The following is a 20707-nucleotide window of genomic DNA, read 5'->3' as shown; positions in this document are numbered from 1 at the left end:
AAGATATTTACTTAGTTCAACTATTTGATAGTAGATGGCGTTCCTCATCTTCTATATAGGTACATTTAAAGTCTAAGCCAGAGTTCCCCAAACTTTTTTGTGTCGTAGACCCCTTGCCATGTTTTTCCGTGTTGGGTAGACCCCTACTTACCTGATATTCATTTCCTGTAAGTTTCTAACTGTAGTGAAGTTTAGTGTTAAAAATTTCAAATAAAAACACACTGTTAATTTATACTTTTATTAATTGAATTTAAATTAAAACTACTCAAAATCATATAATTAACCATAAATAAAATAACATGAGCAATAAGTCAATATTTTTAGTGAGAAGGATGAACCTGATGCTTTAATAATAAAGATAGTATGATGTAAGTAAATAGCTACTATCAGTGTATGTTTTAAGATCCACTATCCCCCATTTACATTTCCACGGACCCCCAAATGTTTTTTCGCTTACATAGACCCCTTGCAGGTTGTCATAGACCCCTAGGGGTATAGACCACTTTAGGAATCACTGGACTAAGCTTTGAGTATAGAAACCACATAGAAACTTTATTTATGAGGTGACAGTACTACGCAAATCCCGCGTGCCAGTTCGCCATTTTTGTTTCTACATTTCTCACAGAATAAACATGATCCAGAATGCAGCGTGGTGGCAGCCAGTAAAACCCATAAAAAAAAAATAAACGTCACGCGTCTCCTTGACATCCGCATTTACAAACTTTTTAGCTTTTTTAACCGACTTCCAAAAAGGAGGAGGTTCTACGTTCGGCTGTATGTATGTTTTTTTTTTCATAATTTGTATTTCAAAATCTCAAAATTTAACACTAACAACAATTACGTGAATTAATTAATATATTAATCAATAATTACCAATAAAAATATTGATCGCGATGTGTGCTGGCGGCGATTGGTGTGGATTCCCTGCTCAGCGTTTCGGACTAACGTCTCAATCAAGGAGGAACTCAAGATCAAACAGAGATTAACTGTGCAAACACGATTAGGCTCACTGTTGAGCACGAGTCTCCTCTCAGAATGAGAGAGGTATTGGCCAATAGTCCACCACACTAGCCTAATGCTCATTGGCATACTTCACACATAGAGAATTTAAAAAAATCTCAGGTATGCATGATTCCTCACGATGTTTTCACAGTTTGAGCACGTGATTATTGCATTTAATTTCTTAAAATGCACATAACTGAAAGGTTCGGGGTACATGCCCTGGACCGGATTCGAACCTACACCCTTCGAATCGAAGGCAGACGTCATATCCACTGGGCTATCACGTCTCACGTTACAATATTAAGTAATTATAAGTGAGGATTAGCAAATCTATACTAATATTATAAAGCTGAAGAGTTTGTTTGTTTGTTTGTTTGTTAGATTGAACGCGCTAATCTCAGGAACTACTGGTCCGATTTGAAAAATTATTTCTGTGTTAGATAGCCCATTTATCGAGGAAGGCTATAGGCTATATTTTATCCTGGTATTCCTACGGGAACGGGAACCACGCGAGTGAAACCGCGCGGCGTCTGCTAGTATAAAAATAAAATTTTTAATATTACTTATATATTTTATTATTATTTATATATTTTGAGCAAACAACAGCTATCTGAAAGTTGCTCTAAAATAGTAGTGGAAGAGGATAAGCGTGACGTGTGTGAGCTTATCTAGAGCTGCTGAGCTTAGTGCCATCACTATAATTTGTTAGTGCCACTATTTCACGGCTAAACCGAATTGGATGGAGATAAATTTGATTGGATAAGAACAGAATTAGTACAATTTCCGATTTCCAATTACGTTCTCTAAGTTGGTCGACTTAAAAAACGGGTTAACTTGGTTGGCTCTTTAAATAGCATTTGCTACTTTTCCTTGTAATTTCATTATAGTTTAACCAACTTTCGAAAATTTTTCACGTATCCGTAAACAACCGTTTAACCGGTAGAGGGTAGGAACACTTGACTGTAACAAAAAATATCTCTTAAACCTTAATATAAAAATCGTGATAATTCTACTTCAATACCTAATTAAATCAATAATTTATCAACAAAAGTTTGCTACAACGTTTTACGACATTTTTAATTCATCTTTCATTTGTCCACAGCGAACATTTTGCCCAAGAAAAGTGATAAAAAAATGTATTTTTCTTCAAGAAACATACTTCTAACAAGCCAGTTGTTTAACCAGATCCTTACTTATACATCATAATATCATGTCCATATACTTTTTTACGGGGTATAAGGTCTGGGTATATACTTATCTGGGTTCCGTGGGCCGATGTTGTATGGGCCGTTGGGTATTCCCCTTTACAGCTTTGTAGTAGTACCTAATAGCGTCTGCACTAAGCCGCGGACGGACCGACAGACATGGCGAAACTATAAGGGAAATCCTTGTGGAACCCTAAAAACAGATAATTAATCAAATATTTTAAAATAAATACCTTGAAATCTTTTTAATTTTTTCCATATAGGACATATAGAGCTTAGATAATGTTTTAGGTAGGTACACACTTTTTTTTCGGATGATTGTACGCTGTAGACGTAGGTGCGAGAGGATTACCAGCAAAACATCTCTATAACTAGCTTAAAGACCTTGGCCTCTGTAGAACTTTCTACATTAGAAGTTCTATATTAGAAGAACGTGTATCCAAAGCTGCTTTAACATTATCTTACCAAAGGCTAGGCAGGGAGAACAACATGAGCGGAGAAGGGGAGTGTTAATCGGTTGTCAAGGAATTCCTTAACTCTAAATCCATTGGTCGCAAGTCCAGGACTGTGCTCGGAGTTTTCTCTCTGCCACGAGATGGACCAGGCACCCGTACGGTGAATCCATGGATTGCTAAGATATCTATTCGTCTCAAAATGATGTTAACAATAATAATAGAGCCTCAATAGCTCAACGGTAAGAGCAGTCGAACTCAACGCTGAGGGGTGGTGGTTCGATCCTCACACCGTTGGTCTATTATCGTACCCAGTCTTAATACAGCCTTTCCCGACTAGTGAAAGGGAAATGGGAATATTGGTTATATTTAAAAGATATGGCAAATATTCTTTATTTTTATTTTTATATATCATTCTTATTCTTATATATTCCTTAAAAAATACCGGGACCGACGGCCTAACATATTTTCTTAGGGGTAGTCCGTCAACTTCCCAACTTTGGTCTGAAAAAAGCTTAGTACTTCATAGCCACAATAGGGGCGGCTGCTTTGATCGGACAGTAAGTACCTATCAATTATTAAAGTGATTTAAGTACTCAATTTAAGTATAACAGCCCCCCCTAGTTACAATCAAGGTATAATACAAGGTAATGGGTCCAATGGTTAGCCTAGGCACAGAAAACATATGTACAAGCCTAGGTGTATGCGTTGACGTGCAAGGTTGGAATACTAATATCTAATGTACTCGTAGGTAAATATAATCTTGAAGTTAGCTGCTAGCTATCATTGCCATTCCTTTATGTCCAACTAATTTGGGATAAGCCGTGTCTGTTACGTGTTACTTTTGTTTATTAGCCGGTAAATAAATAATCAAACCAAGTCAATGTTTGCGAATTATTATTTCCAATACCTATGTAATAATGAAAATTAATTAAACTGCTTTATAATAAATACAAACAACTGATTGTTTGCAACGAAAAATGATCGTGAGCGACAATTTTCAACTTATACGATAGTGGCAAGGAACAACGCAGGTCACCCCTAAACACTTCGAGCTCTGTATTTCACCCTCGCAACTCTACATTGTCTATGCACCCACCCTCTGACGTCACAGTGAAAATCGACCAATCCCAATAAGCAGTAGACGACGGTCCTCATAAGCGGAATCACTACCGCATTTTATCATTTTTATTATATTGTATTATAATTTTAATGTTTTTGTTGTGTGACCATATATGTGATGATCGACAATGTATTTTAGTGTGATTCAAATTGTGAAATGAAGTTACCCGTCATTCAGTAGTGAAACAATTGTTTTATTTCTTTGCAATTTTATTAGTGTTACAGTATTAGCTACGTAGGGGGCGGTACCGTGATGCCAGTTCGGAAGCAAGGTGAACGTTGTGTTGTAGTCGTGGTTTGATCTATACTTTCGTTGTTATTGACGGGAGATTATGCAAGGGGTGGTATTGGAAAGGGCTTACACACTGTCCTAATCATTACTGGTGTTGCCAGACAAGGCTGCATTATTGTTCATACTTGTTTTTTTAAACTGAGGAGGCCATGTGTCTTATTGAATTATTAAGAGCGTATGCAATAATTCTAAAAATAAAACACTATAGGTACGCCCACCTGCTTAACGTAAAACAGACAAGAAATTTTGTATATTAGAATTAGAAATTTAAAAAAAATACATAAAAATATAAATAGGTATTTTAGTGCGCAACCTATTTTAAATGTTACCTAAATGCTGCTCCGTCTAGAGTTGGTCTGTAATAAATAAATAGGTTATTTGAGTTCTTTTATATACATTTTAATAAAACATGAAAAAGATAATATCGAATTGCTTGATTTTTATTTTTATTTCTCTCATCTATGTGGAAATCTTATGTTAGAAACAATTATTTACTAGATTTTTGCTTTTTATTGAATACTAGCTGACGCCGCGCGGTTTCACCCGCGTGGTTTCCGTTCCCGTAGGAATACGGGGATAATATATAACCTATAGCCTTCTTCTATAAATGGGCTATCTAACACTGAAAGAATTTTTCAAATCGGACCAGCAGTTCCTGAGATTAACGCGTTCAAACAAACAAACTCTTCAGCTTTATAATATTAAAAGATATGCCTACTAAAAATATAAATCAGTTTTAATATAATTCGCGCAATTTTATAGGCATCCTAAGTAGACCATTCCAGTCTGGTTATTAAATAATGGTATTTATGAATGGGAAACTCTTTGGTGTTTCATAGAGATTTCTGTTTCAGAGGCCCACCGAGCATTGGAACTGCTGGAAGACTACCACAGCAAGCTAATTAAGCCGCAGGACCGCCAGCTTCGTCTTGCTATCGAAAGAGTCATCAGGATTTTCAAGTCACGTCTTTTCCAAGCACTTCTTGGTACGTATCTATAATAGCATGTAGGTAAGACATGAGCGATATGAGATGTCTCCTACGATCTACGTAGTTTGAGATGTATCTACCTCTCAGAATACAAAAAAAACACTTTCTGTATTCTGAGATCTACCTATTACGCCTCGAAAACGACGAAATAATATCCAGGGTCTCGAGGCTCTCGGACAAATTAAACATTTTTAAGAATAGAAATAGTAGATTGTTATACAAGGGGCTAAAAAGACCCATTATATACGAGGTATTTTTAGGGCCTGAGACGTAAGTCGAGGGCCGCCTAAATAGAAACCGAGTATATAATGGGTTTAGCCCCGCGTGTTACACTCTGCTTTTCACTACGATTGCGAGAAAATAAAATAGTATAGTTCAATATTCAATGATTTATTTAATTGAAAATTAAATGTACAAAGTCTACAATTTTGGATATTATGGGAGATGCTTTTACCCGGTAACATAATTTCCGACTACTGTGAAGATGGATAACGAGTATATGAGGTAAACGTGAGAGATAATAGTTTAAAAAACTCCTTTCGTAAGTGAATCCATTTGTTGTTGTTTTCTTCACTTATTAAATTTTTCCTAGGTAAGTATTCAAGTAAATGCTTAAATGTAACTTTGATGGTAACAGATTGAAAATTTCATCCATCTCCAAATTAGGATCACCATTCTCAGTAGATGAAGACACCAATAACAATTAATGTTGAAATATATGAAAGGTACGGTCACAAATTTACAATTATTTTCTGAATTAAATCAAGTGTGTATTATTTGTTTTTTAAATTCTCGCTTTTTAATTTTATTTTTTTCACATGAGAAAAAGGCAAAGTTATTACACCGTAAAGGATGTCCCATGTCTTCAATAAAAATTAAATAAAAGAATGAACGCATTCCACAGACAAGAACGCTGCATTTATTTCCAATTTAAAGTTTTTTATTTATTTATCAAAACAATCAGAGCCTTACCTATAATGATTCAATTTTCGAATAAAACCTCCTCCGTTTTGTAGTAGGCTAGTACTCGTAACAGACAAGAATTACAAAAACAAAATTACTTTAGCCCCTAGAGGCTAATATGCTTGTTTAGCCCCGCTGTGGAGTGGTAATATGACAGTGTTTTTGAGCAAGAGTAGTGAAAAATTATTTTTTTTTAATTCCCGCCAAATACTTTGCCTGCTTCATATTTTTCCATGGCTCGAAAAAAATGCTGAAAAAAGTGTACCTGTGAATCTACGTACAACTACAACGTTCGTAATTTTTATTTAAGTAGTCTTACAACATTCTTATAGTTTTTTAAGATTTATTTTTCATTTTATTGATTAGTTTCTACCAAAATAAATTCCTTGACCACATTCTTGGCACTAGCTACATCTACTCTTATTTCAACACATAATAGGGAAATAGCACAATATAGTTTATTTACAACAAAATAATTAAAAGCAAATAACCACTTCAATGTTATTTAGTAATTTATCTTCAGTTAACTAAAGAACAGATTTTTATATATAATTAGGAGATGTCTACCATAGGGTTTTTCATCTAAATAAATAATTTAGCGTTACAATAATCTCTCCTATAAGTCATCATAATATCTCGTAAAGAGAAATAGACAAAATGTCTATCAAAGGCGATGGCCCTGTTCCATCTCGTTTGTCCCAACGCAGTGAAAGAGCGCTATTTCCAATTGCACCGCTATTTCTTGTAATTTGTCTATTTCTGTTCACGAGATATTACCTATATTATCGTTGGTTGCATGTTAGGCCTAATTTACAGCTATTATGATAATGTGAGTGAACTTTAGGCCTCAAGTGCTCGTTTAAATTGTAGTGTTAGTCATTATACGCTATTACTACTGCTGGTTGCGAGGCATTGTTTTTACATCAACACTCGTGTTCAAAAATAACGTATACCTACCTACTTTCTTACGGCCGATTTCTATAAGCGATCTATCTGTAATCTCCGAGAAACTCTTAGCAACAACGTCGGTATTAGTCATCTTTTCTATTCAAAAACTGAACTTTAGTAAAATCCACTATCGACTTTCTACAATAAATGCACTAAGCGAACGCATAAATAAGGAAAAGTAACTTTAATACCGATAGAGACGTAGACTCCCCTGCATTGTAAAGTTACAGCGATGTGACATCTCTCATTTCCATAGTAACTATACGTTGTTAGTGAGTATCTATTTTTAGCATATAGAAATAAAGTTGAAATTCTAATAAAACTTGTTAAAGGCGAATTAACATCGACTAGTATATAATAGCGGAATCACACCCGTCTCTTATTTACAATAAAACGAATTCAATATCTTATATAGATTTTTTGTGTTTTTGATCTTCACAGGACACGAAAAAGCTTTATTCGTGTAACAGATTTGTCAGGTTTTTAATTTATTAAATGGGTGTTCCGTTTTTGCATTTAATAACAAAATAAAAAATTAGGTAGGGGTAGGGTAGGAGTAGGGGTAGGGTAGGGATAGGGTAGGGTAGGGTAGGGTAGGGTAGGGGTAGGGAGTTTCACGCGGACGAAGTTGCGGGCGGTCGCTAGTTTTCTTCTATATAGAGCTGGATTTAGTTTCTATTTATGTACTAACGGACGCCTACTACTTTTTGAAATTCTATTTTTCACAAATACTATCAATACAACTACAATAATCAAATTTATTGTCTATATTTACAATACTATACTATACTATACTACTATGTTAATTTTAATGTAGTGGCTGGCCTTAGATAATTATTTTAACTATTGATTTTCGGTCAATATACAATAGTTAAAACAATTAATCGGTGTCGATCGGTTAAAATAATTAGTCGGTCTGTCGCTGAAAATACCTACTACAATTTACACGAATCTATATCTATACTAGTCTATATCTATACTAATATTATAAAGAGGTAAAGTTTGTAAGTTTGTAAGTTTGTCACATTTTTTAAATGGGGTAATCTTCGGAACTACTGGTCCGATTTTAAAAATTCTTTCACCAGTAGAATGCTACATCATCGGGGAGTGCTATAGGCTACATACATTTTATATTGGTATCATATATAAACTTGTGCCAATACTACAGTAGGTATTGCAAAAATTATCCCCTTTATAATAATTTTTCTTTTGCTATTTTCTGCGAATATCGGAAAAAAGTAATTCGGTACAAAATATTCAGTTCTACAAGAAAATCTTCACTTTTGGAAATAGCTAAAAAAATTTCGTGATACCGAACCTGCGTGTTTTCTTTTCTTTTTTTTTCTTTATTTAAAGAGATGTTTCGCTGTTGAAAGTCCGAAAAATGTCTTTAGTTTTTGATGTACCGGTGACTCTTGAATCACACTCTAAAATTGACACCAAAATGATTGTTGTAACATATTACATCGGTTTTGTAATAAATATTTTTTGGATTCGTGTTTCAAGCAATGAAAATGCATAAATCTCTAATTTTCAAATTTAATAAAATTTTGAATTCTACTTACTTTCTCAGGTCGGTTTTAATATTTCGATCCGAAACTTCTTAGCAAAATAAGTAATTCAATTAATTTTGCGTCGAATGAGACAAAGTAAATTTCTTCGAAAAATATATATATATTAAACGGTATACATAGGTACATATAATTTTTTGTACCAATTTTACAATGTGGTTCAAAAGTTACGGGTAAAGTTTAGATTTTGGCTGTTAACCGCTCCAGTACTAAAACTACTTGAAAATAAATGAATTTTGAATACGAATTTCACGTCCAAACTATTTCGTTTTGTTGAACTGATACACTATTAATAATGAATGTGTAGTATGTGCCCACACGTACGTTACTATGCTATAAATAATTGAACGTAAACGCGCGTGACCGCAGCGCACGTCACTACCGATCTTGAGTCTGACCAAGACACTGCCATTGTTTTGTGTATATTTAGACGGTTGCAATGATCATCGAACGTTTAAGTTTAATATTAATTGTATAGAAATGTGTGTTTAAATTACCCACGAAATTAGAAATAGACATATAAAAGTAAATATGGACACAGTCTGATATACCCGTTGTCCCGTAATTCGTCCGCGTGGAAATCATTGTAAACTTTGAAGCCCTATAACACCACTTTAGAGGTTGAATTTTAAAAATTTTTGAATCACATAATTTTTTTTATGATTTATGAATAAATTTTTAAAACTGTACCTAACACTAAAAATTAAGGACTTTCAACCCCTATTTTACCCCCTTCTTATTTTATTTTCGCAATAAAAAGTAGCCTCTAACCTTCTTCATATTATGGTCACGAATTGAGTAAAAGTTTTATTTAAATTAATTCAGTAGTTTCAGCGTGATGCCCGAATAACAAAAAAAACGGACAGACAGACAGACAAAAAATCGAAAAAAAAGAAATTATCTTCAGTATCGATTATATTATGTCCCCAACAAAAATTTTCAAAATATCCTCAATGGTACAGAATTGGACCTGCTACAGTTTTATTACAATTATAGATAGAAGATGTAAAATTTTTCTACCTTATATCAGTTTTTCCAATGTTGTAGCTTCTGTAGTTAAGATATTAAAGATCTGATTTTTGTTAATGATTACAGGTTAAATTACCAATGTACCATGATGCTATTTCTATAAAATAATGTTTTATTTATTTTTAGAAGAAGTTTTGAGTCCAATAATAAGTATTTTTCTTTCATGAAGATGACCTGATTTAAAAAAATCCTTTAAAAAATGAAACTGAAATGTACCATCATTAAAAAAACTTGTAAACTTATTGAGGTTTACAATTTGGTATAAAGCCTGTGTCTATTCTTTGTAGTTACAAAGTTATTGGTAAAAATGTATAGAAGGTGCTGAATTTTTAATATAAAAACAATGTAGGTACCTATTCTTTATAATGTTTAACAATATAAAAGTATAGTAAGTAGTATCAGCACCTATATATATGGGGCGTAAATATCAATGCTTACATAATCATGTTCATAATTAAAAGAATTAGGTTAAAAGCTCCACGAATAATACTATAGAAATTTCAATCAAGATATGAACAGCACGATTTCCCGTCTGATAGAGCCCTTATAGTAATATAGTGAAGGGAAAGTAGGTGGGTCAAACAGTAAGTAGGTATAAAATCATAGGTAGGAATGTACGGACCGGCTCCGCATTGTTGAAATCAGGTTATCGATTCATGTTGTTATTTCTTTTTATAACCAACTTACAGAATAGGTACTTAGGCTTAGAATAAAAAGGCTTAAACCTAGCCTTATCGAACCTAACTAGTTCGCTACATATGAAAGTACAAACAGCAGAAAACTGTAGCAAACTGATATCTACATGTACCATGATATACTTAGACCTCAGAGTACAGAAAACTCCAGAAGGTTTGATCGTGCATAGAATTGAAGCCGTTGTATTTTTTTTTTGGTGTAATGGTGGTTCACGAACAAGCGATTAGTCTCGTGTATGCAGATTTGTGTGACGTGCTATGTGGTACAATTTATTGACACAATGCGTGCTTTATAATGACGGCTGAACGCGGTTTCTGGTATTTTCTGTATTCTGAGTAAAGAGTAAAGAGTATTCGTATAGGAAAGATTTAAAAGTGAGAAAAAGTAGAATAATTGCCGGGAAAAGCATAAAAACAACCCTTTTCTATTTCCCATACAAACGTTTAAGAGTCAAGGGGCAGGGTAGGGTAGGGGTAGGGTAAATTTAGGGTAAAAGAAAGGGTAGGGTAGGGGTAGGGTTGGGCTAATGTAGGGGTAGAGTAGGGATAAGGAAGAAGTGCACATAAGCACAGAAAACATAACATAAGTCAAAGCGAAGTTTGACCGGGTCCTCTAGTTATAACTAAACATCAAGATGCAAATAAATTTAATTAAATTTATACTTTAATACTATTTGCTAGGAACGTGTTATTTTATTACAAAAGGCATCGCTGTTACATCGGTCTTCGTTGAAGTGACTGCATAGTGGTTCCATAGTCCCAACTATCGATTGAAAGTTTAATTTTAGATTTAAAGTAAACTACTATTTTTCATTGTTACGAATGTATGTATTTTTAAAGTTTAAATCATATTTATTATCTACTGACGTGAATTTTTCAAAATGTTGACCTATTTGAAATACATTATGGTTTAATATGTAACCGATAGTTCATGTATCAATTATTTTAATATACATAGCTTGAATAATGCAGGATTTTCACACAAACTTTCTACCCTATTTAATTCCCTTGTAGTTATATTCTTGCATTAAAAAGTAGTAATAAGTAGTAGTACTATTCTCCAAGAACTCATGAAAATAAAAAAAATCTACACAAAATATTATATTCGAGCCTTACCATTTAGGAAAATTAAAATATCCTTCAGTCCCGCACAAGTTCAATTCTACAAAGCTGGCAGGCTTTGCCTTTAGTCCTTTGCCTTGAGTCCTCATATGCTGACAAAAATCTTTATGAATTTCATTTCGTCCAAGGCTGTGTAGGTATGACCCATTGTAGCATTTGGGTCAAATACGTAATGGGACTAACGAACAGGTAAAGGTTTCGAAGAATATTACGTGATTTATTACAAACTACGTGATATTTAGCTATGGCGTAGGATTATTTACGGACAATCAGAAAAAGGGAATTATTATTAAAGCTTAAGTACTTAGAAGGTGAGATTAAATTACGAGCCGAAAAAAAAGTTGTACGTAAATATATTTTTGATTAACTAGCGGACGCCCGCGACTTCGTCCGCGTGTAACTCGATGTAAACTATCAACTACCTCTACCCTACCAATACCCTACGTTGAAATTTTTCCTGAATTTTCTTTGCTATAAACCTCACGGAACCCGAGACCTTTCCAACGTATGCAAAACCGTGGAAATCGGTTCGTGCGTTCTGGAGTTATATAGCGTCAGGAAGGAAAACCCGACTTATTTTTATATAGTAGAGATTAAACTATGATAACTTTAGTAATTTATTATATTAAGTTTGATTATCAAATAACGTAAAAAAAACATTTTCTTATATTTAAGTGTTATAGTTTAATGTTACGTAATAAATAAAAACATACATACAGCCAAACATAGAACCTCTTTTTTTGGCTAAAAGTCACCTAAAACAACTCATTTTTCTTATTTAATTTGACTCAATAATCATCAGCATCTGCATATCTCTATGCATCTATCTGCATAAGTAAATAACAACACCTCTGCCATAATAAGTTGTATTCGAAGAGTCTACGGAACCTTAGCAACGAAAAACATTTCAAAATGTAAAAACGTTACTTCAGCATCTGTTAATGTTTTTTTAATTTAATTAATACGAGTACATCAATAAATCCTGCAATAAAATGCAGGTTCAGCAAAGGTTTTCCGCTCGTAGAGCGTTCGTAGTAAATACCTACGCCGAACTACGATAGGCTACGCCGGATTGTTACAATATATTTTATTTTTGAAAATTATTTTTTATCACTTACAACTTGATCCTTTATATCATGATTTTCTATATTATCATTTTGTAAACTTTGTATGTTTTAACGAATTTAAAATTACGTGGACATTTAATTATTCTCTGTGAAAATTATTACTCATAAACTCGATTTTCCAACTGTATTTTATTATCTGACTACGAGTATCACCGACTGTTTAATGTATTCATAAGCATGTTATACAGCGTTATATTAAACAAACATTAGTATTAGGTATTTTTCCTGCCACCTACAATTTGAACACCTTGAAGGCAAGAGTGAATAAAATCATCTTCTAGGCAAGTACTCGTACATTACTACTAAGACCACGTCATTGCTTTCCTTCAGGTGTATTGTAGGCGAGCCTATATTTCATAAAAAAAAGATTTTGAGTCCGTGCTTTTTAAGACACTTCGTTTCTCAAGCAGCAATTAGCCTAAACATCAAGTCACATGCAAGTCGGTTTGGCACATCTAGAATTTTGACTACGGTTTATATAGAATCTGAAAAATAGTCGGTTTCTTTTCTTTAGCTTTATTGTAAGAAACAAAATGAATTACACTAAACGTGTAGGTAACTGAGAACAAAACAGATGAAAGCATCTAAAAGGTTCTGTATAAAAGTCTTTTGTATTGTATTTGAAAATCTAAAGAGAGTATAAAACTAAAAGGTTTCACTGAATCATGCTTCAATCAGTGAGATGTTATTACCTCTAAACTCGCCGTTAGAGGTAATTATATTAACAATGTGATCACCTATTTGAAAGGCCCACTGCATCTATAGGTGTTTTCCTCCATACAAAGTTGATTTATGTTCCGTAAAATAGTAATAATTATAAAAACCAATTTATTATATTAATTTTGGAAATTAAAACTTCAAACCAAAAAAAAAAAATTCAAACCAAATTCGTTTGAAGACAGTTTTAATTTGACGTACGTGCCCTGCTATTGTGAAAGTTAGAAGGTTAGAATACAAAATTACGAGAGCGCTTATACAAGGATTGTAAGAGAATATTCTGAGATGATTTTTTTAATGGTAAATTAAGAATTGTATTAAAATAAACGCATGTTGAGTTAGCCTGTAAGTGGGGTGTACAATGTAGCATATTACATTTTAATGCACGTTATGTTTAATTAGTCATAAGTTTTTTTGTATACAACGTTGGCTTCCGAATAAATAAATAAATAAATAAATGAAGAGTCGAGGATTCAGACCATCATTTCACTGATTTTCGTGACGAACAATCAGTTTTTAAATCATTAATGCGGTTCAGTGCCCACTCTAGAGGTAATAATATCTCTCTTGCTTGAATGCAGAGTTTGTAATCGTTCCAACGATGTTCCTTTCGACCCAAATATAAAGATATGGGTCAAAGCTCCGCCCACAGTTTACCTGTGCCGGCTTGGCTGTTGGAACATTTTTAATTGAAATTCAAATAACTGTTCGAGCGATAAATGGAACGTCAGCTAGTTATGTAGCGCATACTTCGGAAACTGTACAGAAATGTTGTTCGTTCGCGAAACACAAATCAAATACAATTAAATTTTTGTTTTACTTAAATCTACATTACGGGAAATTCATTTAATAGTTTTAGGAAATATTGAACATATAATAAAAATTTTAATAAAAAAAATACAACCGACTTCAAAACCTAAAAACGTACCCACTAAACTAAAAAGTGAAAAATAACATAATAATATGTTCTACCTGCTGATCAGTATGAAGGCGGTGCTAAGCCGGTGATGTATTAATTCATTCTTAATTTATTAAGATTATAAATTAATTCCTCCTTTTTGAAGTCGGTTAAAAAGTTATTTGAGCTGCTTATTTTGCATATATAATCGCTATGAATATAATAGTCATATAAAAAAATGTAAATAATAAAGGCCGATAGGTTATACCATGCCAAATAATACTATATAATACTATAGTAATAACCTAATATCTAGGTAACCCCTTTAAAGGGCAACATTATCAAATGTAATACAGAACATTTGTATAGATAATAAATCAAGCTTACAAGATTTGTAATATTTCACCTAATCTATACTAATATTATAAATGCTAAAGTAAGTCTGTTACCTTTTCACGGGGTATAGAGATAAGTTGGACCTTGGAGCAGAACATAGGATACTTTTTATCTCAAAAAGACCAAGGTGAACTAAGTCTCGGGCTTCCACAAGTAGATACATACAAGTACAAATATCATAAAGGCATCTCAACACTGTAACCGAATATAGCCGACTATGACTAGATTGACAGTTTGAGAAAATCCAACGTAGACAATATTATTTCGTGTCAAGCAACATAGAATATGATGTTGAACTTGATTTAGTCGGCCCATTGGGGATTTTATAGACCAAGTAGGTCAAATAAACAAAAAGCTTTTAATGACCTCAATTATTGGAAAATGAAATTCTGAAATATTATATTATATAAAGTTAGTAAAGTCAAGACGCTTTTATTCAAATTGCTCTATTTGCATATACTTTTGAAGCGTCCATATAACTAATGGTTCTGACAGAAGTGAACAGATGGATGGACTATGAATAAGCAAAATCTAAAGTAAACTGAGACTTCGATTTGTTCGAAGTCAATACACTTTTCATTATATTTAGGGTTCCGTACCTCGAAAGACGGCCTCCGTGGCGCAGTGGTATGCGCGGTGGATTTATAAAACGGAGGTCCTGGGTTCAATCACCGGCTGGGCCGATTGAGATTTTCTTTATTGGTCCAGGTCTGGCTGGTGGGAGGCTTCAGCCGTGGCTAGTTACCACCATACCGACAAAGACCTACCGCCAAGCGATTTAGCGTTCCGGTACGATGTCATGTAGAAACCTGAAAAAAAGATGGGTGTAGATTTTCATCCTCCTAATAAGTTAGCCCGCGCTTCCATCTTAGACTGCATCATCACTTACCATCAGGTGAGATTGTAGTCAAGGGCTAACTTGTAAAGAATAAAAAAAAGATACAAACGGGACTCTATTAAGATCGCTTTGTTTGAGGATACGACTTTAAAACTTAGTTGACTGAGTTCCATTTCCACCCTTTTGTCTAAGCCCTAAGGCCTCATTCGCACGAGAGTTAAGAAAGCGTTAACGTTAAAAACCCAGCATTGGGGCTTTTATACCGTTCTTAATTTGATTGGTGATTTATTTGTAACGCCCAAAATTGAAAATGCAACACTGCTAGATAAAACGTGTTTTAAAAGTGTTTTAAAAACGCTGTCGTGTGAGCTTATACTTAGGAATGCATTTGTTGTTTTTGAACGCTTTTTTAACGTCCGTTAAAAAAACTCTCGTGCGAATGAGGCCTAAGGTGTAGTATTTTACTCGTTTAGGTCAAACAGTATTGATTAATTTGTGCCCAGTGGTTGAGAACAGTTTGTATGCGCTCAAGTTGGGTACATTGTTTATATGTTAGTCGCTAGCCATACGACCTGTCTATGCATTAATAACGAGTGACCGGTTTCGCATATTATGCGCGTAATGTAATCGTATTAAGTTAGGATTAAGTTTGGGATAATTGGTTAATTCTCTCTCATATTTATTTCAAGTTTATTTTATAACTAGCGGACGCTCGCGACTTCGTCCGCGTGAAATTCCGTTTTTCACAAATCCCGCGGGAACCATGGATTTTCCGGGATGAAAAGTAGCCTATGTGTTAAATCTATTTCCATTCCAAATTTCATCCAAACCGCTGCAGTAGCCGCAGCACAAAGGAGGAACATACACACACACAAACTTTCGCATTTATATATTACTAGCGGACGCCCGCGACTTCGTCCGCCCTAAGACCTCTTTAATGCAGCCCTTAGCCCCTTACTGTAGTATCACTGTAAAAATGGAGTAACTTCTCCCGTTTTCCCAACATTTCAACATTTCCCTTCACTGATCTGCTCCTACTATTCGTAGCGTGATGAAAAGTATACTATAACCTGCCCAGGAGTATGAAGAATAATTGTACCATGTTTCGTTAAAATCCATCGAGTAGTTTTTATTTCTATAACGAACATACAGACAGACAACAATTTTACTGATTGCATTTCTGGCATTAGTATCGATCACTAATCACCCCCTGATTATTGTTATTCCAACAGTTAAGCGAAAGCTTTGAAACATAGGTAATCGATGCTTTTCGACAATAAAAGGTGAACCTTGACTAAACATTCCATCACGGTAATTATAATTGGTTGGTCTAATGTTTAATTATCATTATAATTTGTTATGTGCAGCCCCTGTATTCTGTATAGCTACAGCGCTGTGGCATCGTTCGTTTCCATGGCAACTTCGTCGTTATTGTCATTTTAATTTTTAGTTCAGAATACAACGTTTTATAGGCGAAAAGTTCGTCGACGAAAGTAAAATAGCGGAATCACACCTCTGGAGTGATGTTGTATGTAATTTCCAAGATTTCTCAATTATTTTTACGCAGTTTAGTTTTGTACAAGAAATACGAGTACTTCAATCTCTCGACAAGCTTTTATATCATAAAAATATGTAATGACTTATAAGTAGGTAGATAATAAGTTTTAAGATTTTTTTCAGCCTTCAAATAAAAGCTTATTTTTTTTTTATTTAACTATTTTAATTAGGTAAGCTGGGGTTCAGATCGCTTTTCGCTACAAAATTTGCTGTAGGGCGAAAGTCCGTCCGCAACGCTCTATTTATAGGGTTTCGACGCGACGGCGCGGCAGAGGCACCCTTCTGTGTGTGGCGGGTTTTGTTTATAGATTTTATAAATTTACTAGCTGACGCCCGCGAATTTAACTGCGTGAAATTCAGTTTCTTCTGCTTGCTGGGATAAAAAGGAGAAAAAGTAGCCTATTTTAACCGGTTAAGCTGTTCCATAGATTACCCGGGACAAACAGACAGACAAACAAAAATTAAAAAATGCTCCGATGCGGGTTGGCGGGCTTAGGGCGATCACGTTCGACAGTAGCGTAGCGTGCCTTTAAGGGGCCCTGTATCAAAATTAGTTGGGGGCCCAAGTTAAGGGAAAAGATCTCAAAAATGCTTCCTTTAAAGAAATATTCTGTCAGTGACTTAATATTTTTATATGTCAGTTTCCAACTTCAGGGCGTACGCTTAACCAAATTTTTGCTTTTACACGTAAGGGGTCCTTGAAGTCTGGGGGCTTCGTATCATTGATACGGCTGATACGGTAGCTACGCTCCTGATGTTCGACCACTAGGTAATGAGATGTTAATGATAATGACCGGGACCGATAGCTTAACGTGCTTTCCGAAACACGGTTGTATAGAGTTACGAAGGTCTAACTTTTACAGGCCCGGAATATAATGGGTTTTACGAGGTTTTTAAGTACACCTATCATAGTTAGTAGCTAGTTACTGATCAATGCATACATATATATAAATGAAATTTTCGTCTGTCTGACTTTCACTGGTAGATCGAGGAGGTTATCTATTGAGCAACGTTTAGGCTATTTTTATCCCGTAAAAAATCCATGGTTCCCGCGGGATTTATGAAAAACTGTAAGTATTTCACGCGTGTGAAGTTGCGGGCGTCTGCTAGTTGTAAAACTCTTGTCAATTAATTGACATGACATCTTACAAGTTCGTTGCCCGTTGTTGATATCGATCTACACGCAATTGTAACTGTAGCTACTAAGAAAATTTACTTTACGTGGAAATCGCGCATGACCTACGTTTAACCCTTTTACCATAGAGAGACTTGTTCTATATCGCTGCTTTTTATATATTATATAACTTTATATTAAGTATAATATGTAAAAGGCAGCGTACATATCATATATATTGTTATAATAAGGGAGTAGAAATTGAGTATTATAGAATCTATACTTATAATAAAACTGTAACAGATCAAATTCTGTACATTGAAGATATTTATTGGAGGGCATTATACCAAAAAGCCAAAGGAATAGGAAGCCAAAAATTTTTTTTTTCGATTTCTTGTAAAAGTATAAAAAATTATAATAAACAGCAGTGAAAAGTTTTACATATCTATACTAATATTATAAAGAGGAAAACTAAGTTTGTATGTTTGTTTGTTTGTAATGAATAGGCTCAAAAACTACTGGACCGATTTTAAAAATTCTTTCACCATTCGAAAGCTACATTATCTACAAGTATCATAGGCTAAATTTTATTTTGGAAAAAAATGGGGTTCCGTAAGATATTTGGGATTTTCGGACACAAGGTGTAAAAAATAAACTAATAAACTATAAAAGATAGGACCATAAAATATTCTAATTAATTGTAGATCTTATAAATATCTACAAAAAAGTCCGCGATACATTGTTCATTTTTTTTTTGGATATAAGTAGGTACAGTTTATGTAGATAATATTTGGTCTATGAATGAATTTTAAGGTAGGGGTAGGGGTAGGGTAGGGGTAAGTTAGGGGTAGGGTAGGGGTAGGGTAGGGGTAGGGTAGGGGTAGGGTAGGGGTAGGGTAGGGGTAGGGTTGGGGTAGGATAGGGGTAGTTGAATGTTTACATCAAGTTTCACGCGGACGAAGTCGCGGGCGTCCGTTAGTACCTTATACATTTACTTAGTTTATGTACACACACAATAATATCCTGAAGCCGTTTGGCTTAAAAATTATAAATAGCTAAAAAGAAAATACAGGTATATTTTGTAATATCTTTTTCCAGCAGACCAATTTGAATCCATTAGTATAAATCGTAGGTAGGTATCAGACGTAATATGAGCACATAAACTTTCATTATGATGCTTTCAGAGAATACCTAACGAACTACCTACCTTGGTATATTTTTGTTTTTAGCCAACTTCAAAACTTCTTTAATCGACAATGCATGTATGTAACTATTAAAAAAATATGATACTAAGCCATTGTATTGATAAATAAATGTAGGTAAATCTAATCTATACGATCTATACTAATATTATAAATGCTAAAGTAAGTTTGTCTGTCTGTCTGTCTGTTACCTTTCCTAAAGCTAAACGGCTGAACCGATCAAGATTAATTTTAGTATTATGGTAAATGGGACCTTGGAGCAAAACATAGGGTACATTTTGCCCCTAAAATAAAAATAAAAGAGGGGTCGAAAGTTTGTATGGAAAGTTTCAGAGTTAGTTTCAAAACTTTGTTCATAAATCATAAAAAATACGAAATGTAATGCGATTCAAGAATTTTTAAAATTCAGTGTTTTCATAAAATCATGTGTATATCATTGTACCTACCTATCTTCTAGAAACTTTTCATATCAAATCAAATCAAATCAAATCAAAAATCATTTATTTCAAGTAGGCTCAGTTTACAAGCACTTTTGACACGTCAGTTGACCATTTGTAAAGATTCTACCACCGGTTCGGAAGGCAGGTTCTGCTGAGAAGAAACCGGCAAGAAACTCAACAGTTGCTCTTTTTAAAAAACCATACTGATCTAATGGCCTCCAAGCGCTTTTATTTTTAAGGAACTCATCAATGTTGTAGTAACCTCGACTAAGCAAATGTTTTTTAACACTTAAAGCTATGCATTGGCAGGTCCATCACAGTCTTTTATAAAATCTTCCATTATTTTTCTGTGCAGACATTCAAGAATTTTACGAGTTAACATTATTGGACGACACCAAGACAGTTCAGCAGAAAACAGCTGAGACAATCCGGATAGCTAATAAGTGGGAAGCTGACGGCGTCCGACGTGAGGTATGCTTTACTTTACAATAATATTTTTAGGGTTCCGTAGTCCACAAGGAGCCCTTATAGTTTCTTCAAGGCTGTCTGTCAAAATCGGTTCAGCAGATCTATAGAAATTACCCTCTACAACCTCACAAACTCTACCCCTCTTTAATATTATTAGTATATCTAGATTTATAATTTTCAGGTACTATCTGGAGAAAACGAGTACAGATCAGTATCAAATGCCTTTCTGCAAGACAACAATAGAAAATCAGACAACCGCAATGTTAACACACCAGACTCTGGACGGGTAAGTTTAATCAATTAAGTACACGTAACTGCCTAGATCCAGTGCCGGATTAAGGTAACTGGATGCCCTAAGCAGCAGCAAAGCAAAAGCAAGCAGCTGTGTGCCCCTATCCCTTTTTTTTTGTCGCTGGGAAATGCGTTTACGCATCCCGCCCGGAGACTCCACAGTCGGAGCTGTGCAGTCTGCGGCCGTGTATGTGGAATTCGAACACACACACCAGAATACCCACTAAAACCCAGCGGAGTCACCTGCGTCATATTGGGATGTAAAAGGA

General features: G+C 34.4%; 1 protein-coding gene across 4 annotated transcripts in view; it reads left to right on the top strand.

The window, feature by feature from the left end:
* The first annotated feature begins 3804 nt into the window (after positions 1 to 3804).
* LOC112044894 (disks large 1 tumor suppressor protein) overlaps positions 3805 to 20707 on the top strand; it is a 53147-nt gene continuing 36244 nt past the window's right edge. For 3 of the 4 annotated variants that reach the window (XM_052883498.1, XM_024080902.2, XM_024080892.2), the window contains exons 1-4: positions 3805 to 4053; positions 4928 to 5059; positions 20035 to 20150; positions 20329 to 20433. In XM_052883498.1, the coding sequence (XP_052739458.1) occupies positions 4035 to 4053; positions 4928 to 5059; positions 20035 to 20150; positions 20329 to 20433 (372 nt within the window). In that variant the 5' untranslated portion in view covers positions 3805 to 4034. The remainder of the gene's footprint in view (positions 4054 to 4927; positions 5060 to 20034; positions 20151 to 20328; positions 20434 to 20707) is intronic. The other variant, XM_024080910.2, reaches the window with a different exon arrangement.

Source organism: Bicyclus anynana, chromosome 9, assembly GCF_947172395.1.
Source record: "Bicyclus anynana chromosome 9, ilBicAnyn1.1, whole genome shotgun sequence".
Taxonomy (NCBI): Eukaryota; Metazoa; Arthropoda; class Insecta; order Lepidoptera; family Nymphalidae; genus Bicyclus; species Bicyclus anynana.
This window is presented reverse-complemented; position numbering and strand designations above follow the sequence as displayed.